This window comes from Sus scrofa, chromosome 10 (genome assembly GCF_054392235.1).
Source record: "Sus scrofa isolate SSC_HxYL_T2T_F1_AM1 chromosome 10, Sscrofa_HxYL_maternal_Yorkshire_Landrace_v2.0, whole genome shotgun sequence".
NCBI classification, from domain to species: domain Eukaryota; kingdom Metazoa; phylum Chordata; class Mammalia; order Artiodactyla; family Suidae; genus Sus; species Sus scrofa.
In genome coordinates, this window is record NC_139392.1 from 66,080,381 (window position 1) to 66,098,422 (window position 18,042).

The 18,042-nt window shown below is 40.0% G+C and overlaps 1 protein-coding gene across 23 annotated transcripts in view; it reads right to left on the bottom strand.

Moving 5' to 3' along the window:
- The window catches only part of ODAD2 (outer dynein arm docking complex subunit 2), a 186,558-nt gene that overhangs the window by 106,079 nt on the left and 62,437 nt on the right, over window positions 1-18,042 (bottom strand). For all 23 annotated transcript variants that reach the window (XM_084979979.1, XM_021064724.2, XM_021064723.2 and 20 more), the window contains 4 exons: window positions 16,463-16,705; window positions 15,648-15,758; window positions 11,868-12,022; window positions 9,945-10,187 (listed from right to left, as the gene is read on the bottom strand). In XM_084979979.1, the coding sequence (XP_084836105.1) occupies window positions 9,945-10,187; window positions 11,868-12,022; window positions 15,648-15,758; window positions 16,463-16,705 (752 nt within the window). The remainder of the gene's footprint in view (window positions 1-9,944; window positions 10,188-11,867; window positions 12,023-15,647; window positions 15,759-16,462; window positions 16,706-18,042) is intronic.

Genomic DNA, 18,042 nt, shown 5'->3' on the forward strand with positions numbered 1-18,042 from the left:
TAACTATATTTCAGGTTAACCAAATGGTTAGCAATCAACTCTAAGATAAATGTAGTGAAAGTATCAGATTATAAGGATAAAGAAAAAAATTCTCAAGGACTCCAAGCATAAAGATTAAATAACTCACAAAGAAAAGAGAATTAGAATAACATCAGAATTTTTCAAAAAAGGTATGAAATAAGCTAACAATGGAGTGGAATACTTTTTAATTCAAGAAAGAAAGTGAGAACCAAGGATTTTATATCTAGCAAAGCTGTGCTCTGAGTATTTATAAGAAAATAGCTTCCCTAGATATACACATGTGTTTCTGTCCAGCAAAAGAAGCAACAAAATGGAAAGGCAATCTATGGAATGGCAGAAAATATTTGGAAGCCACACGTTTGCTAAGAAGTTAATATTCAAAATACATAAGGAATCCATACAACTCAACGACAACCACCCCTCCCAATAACATTTAAAAATGGTCCAAGGAACTGAACAGACATTTCTCCAAAGAAGACATGCAAATGACCAACAAGTATATGAAAAACTGCTCAATAGTATGCATCATCAGGGAAATGCAAATCAAATAACAGTGAGATATTGTCCCATTCCTCATTGGAGTGGCTATTATCAAAAAGGCAACAGATTAAAAAGGGCAAGAATGTGGAGAAAGTTGAACCCTCGCTGTTGGTAAAAATGTACATTAGTATGGTTACTATGGAAAACAGTATGGAGGTTGTTCAAAAAATTAAAAACAGAACTGTCATATGATCTAACACTCCTGCTTACTGGTGCATATCCAAAGGATTTGAATTTAGTAGCTAGAAAAGATATCTGTGCCTTTATGATTTTTACAGAATTATTTACAATAACCAAGATGTGGAAACAATCTAAGTGTCCATTGATAGAGAATGGATAAAGACATTATATTATGGCTTAATAGTATTTCAAATATAATAATGTATATATTTATACATTATTCATGTATAAATATATATATGATGAAATATTATTAAGGCCTAAGACAGAAAGAAATCCTGCCATTTGCAGCAACATGGACGAACCTAAAAGACATGCTAAATGAAATAAGCCAGACACAGAAAGAATGAACGAAATCACTTAGATGTAGAATTTAAAAAAGCTGAACGTAGAGAAACAGAGATTAGAGTGGAGAAGGGGTTAGGAGGTGGAGGAAGTAGGGAAATGTTGGTCAAAGGGTACAAAGTTTCAGTTATAAGACGACTAAATTTTATTTTATTTTATTATTTTTTTAAAATTTTTATTTCTTTTTGCTTTTTAGAGCCACAGGTGCAGTATGGACGTTCCCAAGCTAGGGGTTGAATCAGCGCTGCAGCTGCCAGCCTACAAGACAGCCACAGCAACACGAGATCCAAGCCACATCTGCAACCTACACCACAGCTCATGGTGATACTGAATCCTTAATCCATTGAACAAGGCCAGTGTTTGAACCAGTATCCTCCTGGATACTAGTCGGGTTTGTTACCACTGAGGCACAACAGGAACTTCCAAGATGACTATATTTAAGAGCTCTAATGCACAGCATGGTAACTATATTAATAATAATGTGTGCTTAAAAATTGCTAAGGGGAGTTCCTGTCTGTGGCTCAGTGGTTAACGAATCCGACTAGGAACCATGAAGTTGCGGGTTTGATCCCTGGCCTTGCTCAGTGGGTTAAGGATCCGGTGTTGCCGTGAGCTGTGGTGTAGGTCACAGATGCAGCTCAGATCCCATATTGCTGTGGCTCTGGTGTAGGCCGGCGGCTACAGCTCTGATTCGACCCCTAGTCTGGGAACCTCCATATGCCGCGGGAGCGGCCCAAGAAATGGTGAAAAGACAAACAAACAAAAAAAAATTGCTAAGAGATTGATTTTAAGGGCTATCACCATACACCAAAAGTAACTTTGTGAAGTGAGGTTAACTAGCTTGGTTGTGGTAATCATTACCTTAGGTATACCTAGAACATCGTATACCTTAAATATACATAATTTTAAAATGTATCTATTATAACTACGAAGCTGAAAAAAAGAAAAGTACTTTAAACATATAAAAACTTAAGGAATTTTGGACCTATGAGCCCTTTTTGAATAATCTACTATAGAGGCTGAAAAAAAGGTAGAATGATAATGTTCAAATGTTTTATGTTATGACACAGTAGAAATAATGAACTTTAAAATGGAGAGGACAAGGCATAAGGAAAGAAAAAATAAAATAAAATACACCCATTGATTACTATATGGACAAAAGGTAGGAGTTAAAAGATACCAGTAAAAACTGATAAACTAAATAGCAAATAACTACATAACAGAAAGGAGGAAGAGGGTATTAGAAAAAAATGTATAGGTACGAAGATAATGACTAGAATGAGATAAAAATGCAGACTTTTCTAACTAAAGAAAAAATATTAAAGAGCAAGAGTACAAATCTTACAGAGAACATCAAATATAACAGAATATGAATAATTAGAAAATATTATGACATTGTTGAGACCAAACATATCAAGTTATAGCAATGAGTATGAATGGGTTTAACTAACTTATTAAAAATATTTTTAACTTGGCTTACAAAGCAAGATCCATCTATACACTGCATTAAAGGGCACCTCAAAGAAAGTGGTTCAAGAAAGACTGAAAATAAAGGGCAGACCAAGACATTACAGGAAAATGGAAAAAAATATGAAAGTAGGGGTAAAGCTCCCTATATCAAAGTAGAAATCAAGCCATAACTCATTAAACATGACAAAAAAGAGCTCTTGGAATATTAAAACCCATAATTCACAGTGATTAGAAACATTTATACACCCAATAATACAGTGCCTGCCTTTAAGAAGCAAAAACTACATGGGCTAGAAGAAGCCATAGGTAGAATGAAGCACACTAATAATTTCAATACATCATTTTCAGTACGAGACAGATCAAGTGCATAAAAAATAGTAAGTAGAGGGCTTACATAACATGATATAGTAGATTTTAAGAATATACATCAAACTCTACACTCTATTAAAAAGGAATACATCTTTATCCCAAATAGCTATGGATGCTTTGCAAAAATTCATCTTATATTAGGTCATAAAAAAACACCAGTAAGTTCCATAAAAAGTAGAAATAAAACACTCTCACCAAACTGCAACATAACAAGAAATATCTACAAAAATAAACAAACAAAAAAAGGTTCTTCCTTGTGGAATTTTAAAAAATTCTATTAAACAACACGATCTAGAGAAAATACAAACTGAAATTAACTTCTTAAAAATAATGATAATGAAATCACTGTATATCAGACTCTACAAGGGACATTTAAAGCAGTGTCAAAGGAAAACTCATAGCACAAACTACCTTTATTAGTTAAAAAATAATAAAGACAAATGAAATATTCTCTTAGTTCAAAAAAAAATTAGGAAAACATTTACAAAATAAGCCAAAGAAGGCAACAAAAGATAAAAGAAATTTATGAGGTAGAGAATAAAAGAACAGTGTATCTAATGAACGGAATTTTTTCAGAAAAAAATTGAGAGAAACCATACTAGCTAACTTGATCAGAGGAAAAACAGGAGAAAGCTCACATATACAAAAGTAAAATAAGTGAAAAGTAGCCATTGAAAAAAAGACAAAATTTGAAAATCACAAGAAATTTACAGGCCATTATTTAAATAAATTTGATAATCTAAATGAAATTGATCATTTTATAAGGAAACACTGATTGCCAAAATTGACCCCATTAGAATATAAAGCATAAATAGATCATATTTCATAGAAGAACTAAAGAGAACCAAGAAAGAACTAAGAAAGTTCACGCGTGTGCACATGTGTGCACACGCACACACAAACACACACACACAGCAGGCCCCGGAGATTGCGCAGTATTCTTCTACCAAACTGTAAAAGCCTCAGTGGTCCCATTGCTCAATAAATGTTCCAGAGCATTGACATGATAGAAATTTCCTAATTCCTTTTGTGAAGGAGGCATAACATTGATAACTAAATTTGATAAAGATAGTTGGAAAAGAAACTACAGATCAATATAATTCAAGGATATCAAAAATACTAAAGAAGATATTAGCAAACAGATTACTACATTACATTAAGAACAGCATGACCAAGAGAAACTTATTCCCAGAATGCAAGGTTGGTTCAATGCTTGGAAACCCATAATGTTATTCGCCATATTGACAGATAGAGGGGAAAAAATCATAAGAGCATATGGAGCATAATCTCCATAAATGCTTTAAAAGGCATCTGACAAAATTCAATACATTTTTTTTTTTTTTTGTCTTTTTGCCTTTTTCTTTTTTTTCTTTTTGGTCTTTTCTTGTTGTTGTTGTTGCTATCTCTTGGGCCGCTTCCGCGGCATATGGAGGTTCCCAGGCTAGGGGTTGAATCGGAGCTGTAGCCACCGGCCTACGCCAGAGCCACAGCAACGCGGGATCCGAGCCGCGTCTGCAACCTACACCACAGCTCACGGCAACGCCGGATCGTTAACCCACTGAGCAAGGGCAGGGACCGAACCCGCGACCTCATGGTTCCTAGTCGGATTCGTTAACTACTGCGCCACAACAGGAACTCCCTCAATACATATTTTTGATTTTAAAAAACATTCTTGAAAAATAAAATTTGGAGTTTTTTTTTTTTTTCTTTTTTTGTCTTTTGTCTTTTTAGGGCTTCACCCACAGCATATGGAGGTTCCCAGGCTAGGGGTCGAATGGAAGCTGCCACTGCCGGCCCACACCACAGACACAGCAACACCAGATCTGTGCTGCATCTGTGACCTGCACCACAGCTCATGACAACGCCAGCTCCTTAACCCACTGACCAAGGCCAGGGATCAAACCTGCAACCTCATGGTTCCTAGTCAGATTCATTTCCACTGAGCCACAGTGGGAACTCCCGAGAGATTTTCAAAAATATGATAAAATACATGTAACTTAGTCCTCAAGACATTATTTTACTCAACAGAAAAAAACCTAGAGGCATTTCCATTAAAATCAGGAAGAAGGCAAAGAAGCCTACTATCTCCATTATGACTCAACATTACAGCAGGGAATGTGGCTAATGAAATTAGACAGGAGAAATCAATTTAAAGAACAAGAATTTATAAAGAAGAAATAAAACTTTCTTGGGAATATCCTAGAGCAGAGTTCAGTGAATTTTTTTCCAGTCAGCTAGTTAGTGTGTTAGTCTTTGTGGGTTATTTGGTCTCTGTTGCCACTACTCAACTCTGCCATTGTACCAAAACAGCCACCAAAGACAATATATAAGTGAATGAGTATGAATATGTGCCAATAAAACCTTTTTTACAAAAACAAGCTTTGGCCCATGTGCTGTATTGTGTCAACAGCTGTGCTAGAGAAGCAACAATAAAATAAACTCAAACAAGAGAATTCCATTAGGAAGCAGCATGTAGAATGAATGCACAACACTCATCAGTGTTTACAGAGACAGTCAACTAAAGAATAAAACAGCAGGAATGACATTTATACCATCAACGAGGAAGGTTAAATACTTAGGAGTAAATGGAAAAAAATGCACAAAATCCAATACAACACTCTTCAAATTAAGAAACCCAGACTGGAACAAATGAAAAGCGTCTATCATTTCACTATGGTTATATAGGATGTTAAGGGAAGCTGGAGGAAAGGTATATGGGAACTCTTTGTACCCTGCACTCTATATCTTTGCAACTTTCCTGAAGTCTAATGTTATTTCAAAATAAAAGATAAAAAAAAATTTTTTGAAAGACATTCCCACCATGACAGTTAAGAATCCACCTGCAGCAGCTTGGGGCGCTGTAGAAGTGCAGGGTTGCATCCCCAGCCTGGCTCAGTGGGTTAAGGATCCAGCATTGCTAAACAGCTGTGGTGAACATCACAGCTGCAGTGTGGATTCAGTCCCTGACCTGGGAACTTCCATATGCCATGGGTGAAGCCACAAAAATAATAAAATAAAATAAAATAAAAACGAGGGAGTTCCCGTTGTGGTGCAGCAGAAACGAATCCAACTATTATCCATGAGGATGCAGGCATCATAAGTGGGTTGGGGATATGGTGTTGCCATGGTAGATCGCAGACGTGGTATGGATCCCATGTTGCTGTGGCTGTGGTGTAGGCCAGCAGCTGCAGCTCTGATTCAACCCCTAGCCTGGGGACTTCCACATGCCCCAAGTGTGGCCCTAAAAAGCAAACAATAAAATGAAAATAAAAATAAATTAAAAAGAAAGTAAAGATCCTGAGGTGTGGAAAAGAAATTTTACATATTTGTTTTTAGCATCAATACTTTTTAGTTGTTTGAAATTTCTAATAATTTATTTTATTAGAAAGTTACATTCCCTAAAACATATATATATATATATATTTTTTTTTTGCAATGGTGGTGTCATTTTATATACTTGGAGGCCAAATAACCTCCAGATGAATTTTCTACATATCAAACAGACATTAAAAGTCAACAGGAAAAGGAAACTCAGCATGAATAAATTAACTTTTTCATGACCTAATGTGGCAAGATACCTGTCACTCCAATGTTAGGTTCTCAGAAAGGTCACAATTAATATGAAACAATGCATACTGAGTCCTAAAAGCAGGAATCTGAAGTAGTGAGAAAAGTCAGAAGAGTTTTATGAAATCATTGGTGTCTTGAAAATTTTTTCTTTTTTTTCTTTTTAGGGCCACACCCACGGTATATGGAAGGCTAGGGGTTGAATCAGGTCTGCAGCTGCTGGCCTACACCACAGCCACAGCAACGCCAGATCCAAGCCTCGTCTGCAACCTACACCACAGCTCACGGCAACGCCGGATCCTTAACCCACTGAGCAAGGCTAGGGATTAAACCCGCAACCTCATGGTTCCTAGTTGGATTTGTTTCTGCTGTGCCAAGAGGGGAACTCCTTGAAAATCATTTTTGATTCAAGAGACAAACTGTTATTATTAAGATTTTTCTTATTCTTACTGAAACTAGATACGCAACTATCACGCAAAGGTAACAAAACTGCTATGAGTATATATGTTTATCCTAACATGCAGCCTAAATTTTAGCCACAGCTACAGGCAAACCATTAAAACACAAAACTGTTAGTCATTAAAACAAGTTCCTAACTTAGGAATTATTTAAGACTTACACAAAACAGAGGTTTGTCTGTCATTCCCTCACCATTTAACTTAAAGATCAAAGTCTCAATAGAGCCCTCAAATGGAGCAGTAACAGCCACGTCTGAAACCTGATGCCACAGGTGATGCTGTTTGGATTCCTACCCAGCACAACACACTGTTTTCTAAAACTGACTTTGTGTGTTTCTGAAGGCATTTGTGGGAAAATCCATATTCACTAGTACAAAGATGGGGTCACTTTGCTGCACAGAGCAATTGGCACATAGTGCCAATCAACTCTATAATTTTTAAAAGGTTTAAAAAAGAAAAAGCATTCCTCAACCTCCTTGTTGCACAAGACCAGTCTTTATCTTTATCTTATGAGGCTTTGTCATAAGATTTGACGCTTTTTCTCTCCTTCAACACTCTTCCTCTTTGTTTCTACGGTAACGTCGCCTTTCTGGCTTGGCTTCCCTCACAGCGCTCTGGCTGTTCCTTCTCAAGTTATTTATTTATTTTTTTTGGCCACCCTGCGACATACGGGGCTCCCAGGCCAGGGATCCAACAATGGATCCTTTGAAGCCACTGTGCCAGGCCAGGGATCGAACCTGCATCCCCGCCCTCTAGAGACACCACCGATCCCATTGTGCCACAGTGGGAATGCTTCTTCTCAGTTTCTTTATAGGTACCTCTTCACGGGTCTATTCATTCTCCTTATAAGACCAGGTTCTATAGAGTTGCGGTTTTGTCCTTCTCCCTTTTCTTTCTCTTCCTCACAATCTCACATATATGCAGCACTTAAGTTACCAAATATTCATAATGCTATATGCCCAACCCACATTCTATTCTAAGCTTTAGACACGAACATCGCATTGACCAGCTGCCATTGGCAGAGACATATCCCCTAAGAACCCCAAGGTGTATCCAACCATAACTGAACTTGTCATCCATTTAGTTCACAGTGAATACCTGCCCTGAGCCTCACACCAGGTCAGACAATGAACATGTCATGATGTACAAGCTGACTCCGTTCCTCCCCTAGTGAAATTCATTCGTCCTTCACCCGTCCTCCAGCTATATCCCTCTATCACTAACTGATACCATTATTCATCCAGTTACCCAAGTCAGAAACCTAAATATCGCCCATGACTCTCCCCTCTTCTTTATAACTCGTGTTCAATCATTCGCCTGGTCTTCCTCATTCTCTCCTTTTATTTCTCTTTAATCTGTCAATTACTTTATTCTTTCATTCATTATATTCCACAGGTTTCATTTAAACCACCTTCACTCCTGGTCTCCAATGATCCCCTAAACAAGTGTCTCTGTTTCAGGTTATGCTTAAAAACTTTTATTAACCTTTGATCAACTGTAAAGCAAAACCCAAACTTAGCCTGAGGCACAAGGGCCTGAATTATAATTGCTTCTTGACAGGCCTGGGCTGCACCTTCAAAGCTCCTTCATTGCAGGTGAGAAGTTAAAGTGAGTTATTCACCATTTAGAGTTCTCTTGTTCTCCATTTATAGCAGGTTCAATAACATGACTAACTTGACAGAAAAGAACAACAGAATGAGTACAGATACCGATTCTATACACTTTAATTTTGTACCTATGTATGACTGCTTTAAATTGCTATTACTTAAAGCCATTGCTATGTAAACAATTTGAGCCAACAATTACCTAGCACTATTATGTATCAAGCACCTTAGACATAGTAACTCACTCAATCACTATGATCCAATGAGGTGGGCATGGTAACTATCCCCTTGTTATACATGTGGTAGCCAAGGAACTAAGCAGTTTAACAATTTGCTGAAGGAAACACAGTTGGTAAGTGGTGAGACTGGCATTCTGGCCAGTGGTTTCAGAATCTATACTCTTAACGATCATACACTACTATTCAAAATAAAAAGAGATTGTGTAAGGTATTAAACAAAAACTTGATTTTTTAAAGATGATGCATATTCATCATACAGACTGTATATAAAATGCAACATAGAAAGTAAAAAATATCCCAAATCCTACAATTCAGAAATTATCATTAATAGCGAATATGAATTATTCCAGATATCTCTTTATGCCTATAGCTAGATAAAAGGATGTATGGATAGGTAAGAGAGACAGATAAATGGATGGACGGATGGATGGAAGGATGGATGGAGAGATAGAGATGAAAATAATTTTTAAATACTATCTATATACTATCTGTTGATGTATTTATTGGCAAGATGATAAAATTTGCATATCTACTCATCCACCCTTCTCTTTTCTATTTTTTGTCAGTTCTATTTACATTATCATTATCAATACCCATAAAATATAGATGATTCTCCTAATGGTAATTCTTCCATCATTTTGATTGATTACTGGTATTTTAAGTCCTCCTGCTCCAGCCCTCCAGCTCATCCAAGGGAACAGTCTGGCTATGTTAAGTCATGACTGGGGAATCTTGTGATTATTGATACGTAAGCAAGTTTTACTTTTTCATTACTCACACACGCCAGTTCTAAGAGATGACCCTATTCCGTGGCTCCCTGAGTATCCCCAAAACACTCTCAGAAAAAAATCTTTCAGCCTCTAGGAGTTCCCCTTGTGGCTCAGCAGAAATGAACCTGACTAGCATCCCTGAGGATGCAGATTCGATCCCTGGGCTCACTCAGTGGGTTAAGGATCTGGTGTTGCCGTGAGCTGTGGTGTAGGTCGCAGAAGCAGCTTGGATCCCATGTTGCTGTGGCTGTGGCATAGGCCAGCAGCTGTAGCTCTGATTTGACCTCTAGCCTGGGAACTTCCATGTGCCACAAATGCAGCACTAAAACAAACCAAACCAAAACAAAACACAAAAAACTATCAGCCTCTAGGGCCACTTACATCATACTCTCAGGCTCTACTGCACAAGCGCCGACAGCTTTCGTGACATTGACAAGTAGAGCTTGGTTTATTCCAACGAGGAGGTTCACAAGAGGCTGAATGCCCCCGCACCTCCGGACAATGACCCTGTTCTCGTGCTCTTGACAGCATTCTCCCAGCGCACCAACGACGTTCACAAGCACTTCTTCCGGCTGGTCAGTTAGAAGTCCCACCAAAGTTTCGATGGCTTTGTACTCCCGAAATCTAAGTTCACCACAAGCGAAAGAGGGTAGGAAGGAAGGAAAAGGGGTACACGGTATTATCTCGGGTATAAAGTCTGCTGACAATAACATTAATCATAACATTACCAGCTGAAATTTACTAAATGCCAACTCTACACCCATCCCATCCTTACAACAACCCTGTGATGGAGATCCTATTAGAATGCCCATCTGCCAAATGCTAATCTGAAGCTTGGTAAATAGCGAAGCCAACATTCACACACACAACTGTCTTGCCCTTAAGTACTATGTTATTACACAGCCTCTAAGACAACTACAACGTCTTCTGAATCGGAGCATCCATAACCCCACTATGATAAGGGTTCTCCCATGATATAGGGACAATTTCACATCAGCAAAGCAAAATAAACATTTTGCGTGTGTGTGTGTGTGTGTGTGTGTGTATGTGTGTTACATAGAACGTGTAAATAGGTGTCTTGGTAAAGACAGTCCTCACCCTGACACAGGGAAGAGCTGCCCCAGGACATCCATCCCAGAGTGTGCAAACTCTAAAAATATGTGAAAAGATAAATTCAAAGATGAAGATCAATCAAATGGTTGTAGAGTTGACAAACACTTTCAAATTCAATGAAATTATATTTGAAAATGACTAGTCGTTAAGACTAACTGGTAAGTTGACATGTAGACAACTCATCTTGGTTATCTTTAGAAAAAGAATGGAGGAGCTCCCATTGAAGCTCGGTGGGTTAAGAACCCGAGATAGTGTCCATGAGGATCTGGGTTCAATCCCTGGCCTCGCTCAGTGGCTTAAGGATCTGGTGTTGCCACAACCTTCGGCGTAGGTTGCAGAGGTGGCTCAGCTCCGGTGTTGCCGTGGCTGTGGCGTAGGCCTCAGTTGCAGCTCCAGTTCCACCCGTAGCCCAGAAACTTCCATATGCTGCGGGTGCAGCTGTGGAAAGGAGGGAAGGAGGGGAGGAAGGAAGGGAGGGATGAATGGAACCACTTCCATCTCTAAAGATTCTGTGGGGAATTCATTTTGTCACCTTGATAGGTCTCTGCAGGAAACATCAAGGGTATTTCTCACTTAAATGGGTGCAAAACAGCCCATGGGCCTAGGGAGATTACGTCAGTAAGCCCCTTTCTCCCACTGAGGCACAAAAGCAAGTGCCAGCTGCGGGGATGGGAAGTAGGGGTCCTTTATTTCTAAGAAGCTCTTAATTCTGCCAACTTGGTCCAGACTGTACCTCTATGAAAACTACAGTAGTAGCACTGAATCAAGGCTTTATTAAAACAGCATTAAAACGGAAAAATGGGAGTTCCCACTGTGGCTCAGTGGTAACGAACCCAACTAGTATCCATGAGGATGCAGGTTTGATGCCTGACCTTGCTCAGTGGGTTAAGGGTCTGGTGTTGCCACGAGCCATGGTGTAGGTCATAGACATGGCTCGGACCCTGCATTGCTATGGCTGTGGTATAGGTTGGCAGCTGCAGTTCCGATTCAACCCCTACCCTGGGAATTTCCATATGCTGCACACATGGCCCTAAAAAGCAAAATAAACTTAAAGTAGAGTAGAATAGAGTAGAGTAAAAAAATAAAATAAAATAAAATAAAACAAAATAAAATAAAATAAAACAAAATAAAACAAAAGAATGTGTTTTGATGGCCATGTTTTAATAGAGAACACTGAAACCCTTCTCTTACTTGATGACATTCTCTTTGCTGATGGAACATTTCCATATCGCCCCTGTGACAGCGGCCAAGCGTTCTTTATTGTCAGTGTTGTTGAGGAGGGAGGCCAGGGGTTTGAGTCCTCCATGCAGCCTAACCAGGTCACGGGTCTCCTCATCTTCTGCACACTACACAAGAAGCAAAGCAGATGCTGTCATGGATCGAGGTACCTCGTGCCTTCAGGGACTGTTGAAGGGGCTGTCCTTCTAGTAGCCATGAAACCTTTTCAAAGAGTATCATGTTCCGAAGGAGACTACAAGTAAAATATAAATCTTTTCTCAGAGTTCCCGTCGTGGCGCAGTGGTTAGTGAATTCGACTAGGAACCATGAGGTTGCGGGTTCGGTCCCTGCCCTTGCTCAGTGGGTTAACGATCCGGCGTTGCTGTGAGCTGTGGTGTAGGTTGTGAGCTGTGGTGTAGGTTGCAGACGCGGCTCGGATCCAGCGTTGCTGTGGCTCTGGTGTAGGCCGGTGGCTACAGCTCCGATTCGACCCCTAGCCTGGGAACCTCCATATGCCGAGGGAGCAGCCCAAAGAAATAACAAAAAAAGACAAAAAAAAAAAAAAATCTTTTCTAGCTGACAGCATCTTCAGTCCTTTATGTGGTTTTGGCGATGCCTTGCAGTTTCTACACACATGGCAATCCTTCCCAGCCAGTTCTGGGGTAGCCTGGCTTCTACCAAGATGGAGGCAGAGGTCAGTAAGAAACCTAGGGTACCACATGTATGCTGGAAGAAATCTTCAGGGATGTTAGCCAGAGTCAAGGATTCAGTCAGGTCTAAGAGGTGAGGAATTTCCCCAGAAGAGCTTCTATGCCCAGACCAGTGGGTTATATCAACAGCAACCAACATTTTATTCAAGCACATTTATCCATATGTTTATGTTGTTATCCTTTGAAATAAACATGTACAGATATTCCCAATTGATGACCCCTCCCAGTTTATAGAGCCAAAAGGTGATCAATTCAGCACAGATTTACTTTTATTTTAAGCATAGAGTTGCCCTCGAAGCTCATGTGATGCATATCATGTGTCACCCATGAAGCCCCATGAGAAATCCTTATTGCAATGCACCACAAGGCACCTGCCACGTTTACCTTCTATTAATGACTTTAGTTCTAGTTCAATTGTAACGTTTAAAAATTGATCACTATTTTTAACCCACCCTTAATGCTCACTCATATGAGGGATATATATATAAGTCAAGACTATAGTTCCTTAAAAGGAACCCTCCTACACTGTTGGTGGGAATGTAAATTGGTGCAGCCACTACAGAAAACAGTACAGAGATTTCTCAAGAAACTAAAAATAGAACAACCATATGACCAGAAATTCCACAATTGCATGTACATCGAAAAAAAAAAAAAAACAAAAACAAAACCAAAAACAGTAATTCGAAAAGATACATGAGGAGTTCCCATAGTGGTGCTGTGGAAACAAATCTGACTAGGAACCATGAAGTTGCAGGTTCAATCCCTGGCCTCCCTCACTGGGTTAAGGATCCAGCATTGCCATGAGCTGTGGAGAAAGTTGCATACATGGCACTGATCTAATGTTGCTGTGGCTGTGGCATAGGATGGCAGCTGTAGCTCTGATTCGACCCCTAGCCCGGGAACCTCCATATGCAGCTGGTGTGGCCCTAAAAAGAAAAAAAGAATACATGCACCCCAATGTTCATAGCAGCATTACTTACAATAGCCAAGACATGGAAACAACCTAAGTGTCCATCAACAGACGAATGGATAAAGAAGCTGTGGTACATAAACACACACACACACACACACACACACACACACACACACACACACACACACACACACACACACACTGGAATACTACTCAGCCATAAAAAAGGACATTTTACCATTTGCAGCAACATGGGTAGACTTGGAGAGCATTAAGCTAATGAAATAAGTCAGAGAATGATAAATACTTAGGGTATTGCTTATATGTAGAATCTAAAAAATACAACAAGTGAATATAACAAAAAAGAAGCAGACTTACAAAGAGTTTAAAATTAAAAAGACCATATATCCTTGTTATGAGTGAGTAGTGTCCCCTCTAACTCAGACGCTGACATCCTCACCCTGTACCTCAGAGTATGACAGGGGAAATTAAGGTTAAATAAGGTCATTGAGGGGGTGTGAATTCAGTATGACTGGTGTCCTTCTAAGAAGAGGATATCAGGACACAGAAGAAGCACCACAGAAGACAGAGGGAGAAGGACAAGGGACATGAAGTCAATGCCTACAAGCCAAGGATTGAGTCCTCAACAGCTGAGCTCAGATGTTCAGCTTCCAGACAGTGAGGAAATAAATTTCTGTTGTTTAAGCCCCCAGGTATACAGTTACAAGCAGTCCCAGAAAACAACACAACCCTCCACCGACACGAACCCTTCTCTGAGCCCGTCTTTCCAGAGCATTCTCTCACCTTGCACATTTTATCTATTTTTAAAAACTATTCTATTTATGTATTTAGGCTTTTTAGGGCCCTACCCACAGCATATGGAAATTCCCAGGCTAGGGGTCAAATTGGAGCTGCAGCTGCCAGCCTACACCACAGCCACAGCAATGCCAGATCCTTAATCCACTGAGCAAGGCCAGAGATCAAACCCACATCCTCATGGTTACTAGTTGGGCTCATGACCACTGAGTCATGACGGGAACTCTACCTTGCATATTTTAAAATGCATTCTCCTAGAACAACAACTCTGATTAGGCAGAGACAAGTGCCGCCAGTAGCCAGCCTTATACAAATTTGTTTGTCTTTTCCTTAACTATGCTAACCTGTTTTTTTTTTTTTTTTTTGGAATCCAATGAAACCTGTAATCCACAAAAAGTTAATGAAGATTAAAATAAGCAAATTCAGGAGTTTCTGTCATGGCTCAGCAGAAATGAATCTGACTAGCATCCATGAGGATGCAGGTTCAATCCCAGGCCTCACTCAGGGGCTTAAGGATCCAGCATTGCTGTGAGCTGTGGTGTAGGTGCAGCCGAGGCTTGGACCTGACGGTGCTGTGGCTGGCAGCTACAGCTCTGATTGGACTCCCAGCCTGGGAATTTCCATATGCCGTGAGTGCAGACCCAAACAGACAAAAAATAAAATAAAATAAGCAAATTCATAAAAGATAAAACAGGAATAGGAGTTCCCATTGTGGTTCAGCAAGTTAAGGACCTGATGTTGTCTCTGTGAGGCTGCAGGTTTGATCCCGGACCTCACTCAGTGGGTTAAGGATCTGGCGTTGCTGTGGCTGTAACGTAGGCCTCAGCTGCAGCTCAGATTCAACCCCTGGCTGGGGAACTTCCATATGCTGCAGGTGCGGCCCTGAAAAAAACAGAAAAAAAAAAAAATCAGGAATACACATACACACACATACACAACACACATTCATTCATCTTGTGGTAGCAGATACATTTCCCAAGACTGTTGTGTTTGAACAGGGTATATGAAAAGCACTATAAAGGCACCGCATACTGTTTGGCTATTTCATACTACATTCATCATTTCAGCAGACAGAGACATGTAAATATCTTACAGAATTATAAATAATCTGACATGTTGAAGCAGGTTCCTCTCTGACATTTACAGGCATGGTCATTACCATAGACACAGGTTCTCAGATCTGTGTGAGCAGGAAATCCCAAGGGGTTCCTGTTACAAATGTAGATGCCTGAGCCCCCTCCCCAGAGAATGGGACCTCACAAAGCACCACCTTACCCCTCGTGAAGACAGCCAGCAGCCCGGGACCCCACGTACCTGGTAGATGGCCATGGCGCAATGCTCCTGCAGCTGCTCGTTTTCACTATTGAGGTTCTTCACCAGATTTTCAATGATCCTTTCCGCTTTGATTGCAGCTCGGTAGTTTTCCTAGGGGAAAAAAAACCTTCCATAGTTATGTGTGCAGAATGCATAAATATAACTATTCGCATTTATTCATGACGGCACTGAACAAATTTTCTCAGTGCACACCAGCGTTCACCCCTGACATACAGATATAACAATAAGAGAATTTTTCAAAAATGCTCATTTTCAAAAATATATTCATTCTCTCAACTGTATCACCAAGGTATTAATGAAAGCAATTTTCTGTTAGGGTCGTCTCCTCTTTCTAATAGAGTGGTGACTTCTTGGGAAAAAAGAAAATCCTCAGCAGTCTTGATAACCTTAATTATTTTTCCACTAAAGAAAGTCAGGGGGATTATTTTGTTCTTTTTTTTGGCTGAGTAATATAATGCCCTTGACTTTCTTTAGTGGAAAAATAATTAAGGTTAGGGGAAGGGGAGGGGGTGGGATGGACTGGGAATCTGGGGTTCATAGAGGCAAACTACTGCCTTTGCAATGGATAAGCAATGAGATCCTGCTGTATAGCACTTGGAACTATATCTAGTCACTTGTGATGGAGCATGATAATGCGAGAAAAAAGAATGTATATATGTATGTGAGACTGGGTCACCTTGCTGTATAGGAGAAAATTGACAGAACACTGTAAAGCAGCTATAATGGAAAAAATAAAAATCATTATTAAAAAGAAAAGAAAAGAAAGTCAAGGGAAGCAGAGCTGGCCTGGGTACCTCTGAGGCACATTCTTGCAATGTCCCCACCACCGGAATGAGCATATCTTGGTGAGACGTCTTCAGTAACCGAGCCAACAGAGGAATGCCCCCGGCTTTGCGGATGGCTTCTTTATTCGCATAGCTCTTGCTGCAGCTCCACAGAGCCAGCGCCCCACAGCGGGCCACCTCCACGTCTCGGGTCTCGTACAGGCTCAAGTAAGCCGGTTCCGGCAAATTCTGCCCACAGTCAAGTAGAGCGACCTAGGAGAATAAAGAAAATAAATGCAACGTCCGTGGGAATCTTTAAAATGAAACTTAACCCATCCCGCAGCAGCTACAGAACTGCTACCACGATCACCTCCATCAAAAATCAGAATCCTTGGAGTTTCCCTGTGGCTCACCGGGAACAAACTAAACTAGTATCCACGAGGATGCAGGTTCGATCCCTGGCCTCACTCAGTGGCTAAGGATCTGGCATTGCCTCAAGCTGTAGCATAGGTTGCAGATGTGGCTCAGATCCAGTGTTGCTGTGGCTGTGGTGAAGGGCTGCAGCTAAAGTTCCGATTCAATCCCTCACCTGAGAACCTCTGTATGCCACAGGTGTGGCCCTAAAAATAATAATAATAATAATAATAATAATAAATTTCAAAATAAAATAAAATGGATGGGTTACAGAGACCTACTGTATAGCACAGGGTAATCTACTCAATAGTATGTGATAACCTATACAGAAAATGAACCTGAAAAGGAATGTATCTATGTATAATGTATAACAAATTTATTCTGCTGTACACCTGAAACTAACACAACTTTCAAAGTCAATTATACTCCAATAAAATCTATTCTATTCTATTCTATTCTATTCTATTCTATTCTATTCTATTCTATTCCATTCTATTCTATTCTATTCTATTCCATTCCATTCCATTCCATTCCATTCCATTCCATTCCATTCTTCTTTGGGCCACACCTGCCGCATATGGAAGTTCCCAGGCTAGGGGTCGAATTGGAGCTGCACTTGCTGGCCAACACCACAGCCACAGCAGTGTGGGATCTGAGCTGCTTCCACAGCCTATACTGCAGCTTGAGCAATGCCAGATCCTTAACCCACTGAGCGACAGCAGGGATCGAATTTGCATCTTCACGGATACTATGTTGAGTTCTTAATCGGCTGAGCCAAAATGAGAACTCCTAAGTTAAATTATTAAATTTTTCATTGACGTATAGTTGATTTACAATATTTGTTCCAGCTGTACCACATAGTGATTCGCTATTTCTGTAGATTATACTCCAGTAAATTTTAAAATATTAGCCATATTCCCTGTGCTGTTCAATAGGCTCTTGTTGCTTATTGATTTCATACATAGTACTTTGTGCCTCTTCATCCCCTACCTCTACCTTGCACCCCTTAGCACTAGTAACCACTAGTCTATGTATCTTCGAGTTAGTGTTTTGTTAGATTCAATTGTTTCTTGATCCTCCTCCTCCAAGTGGAGTGAATGGATCACTTCCCTCCTTAGTCCCTGCAGCGTTTCCAGTACTGACACAGAACACCTAATATACCCACTGTTAGGAGTTTATTTTTGCCTACACCCATC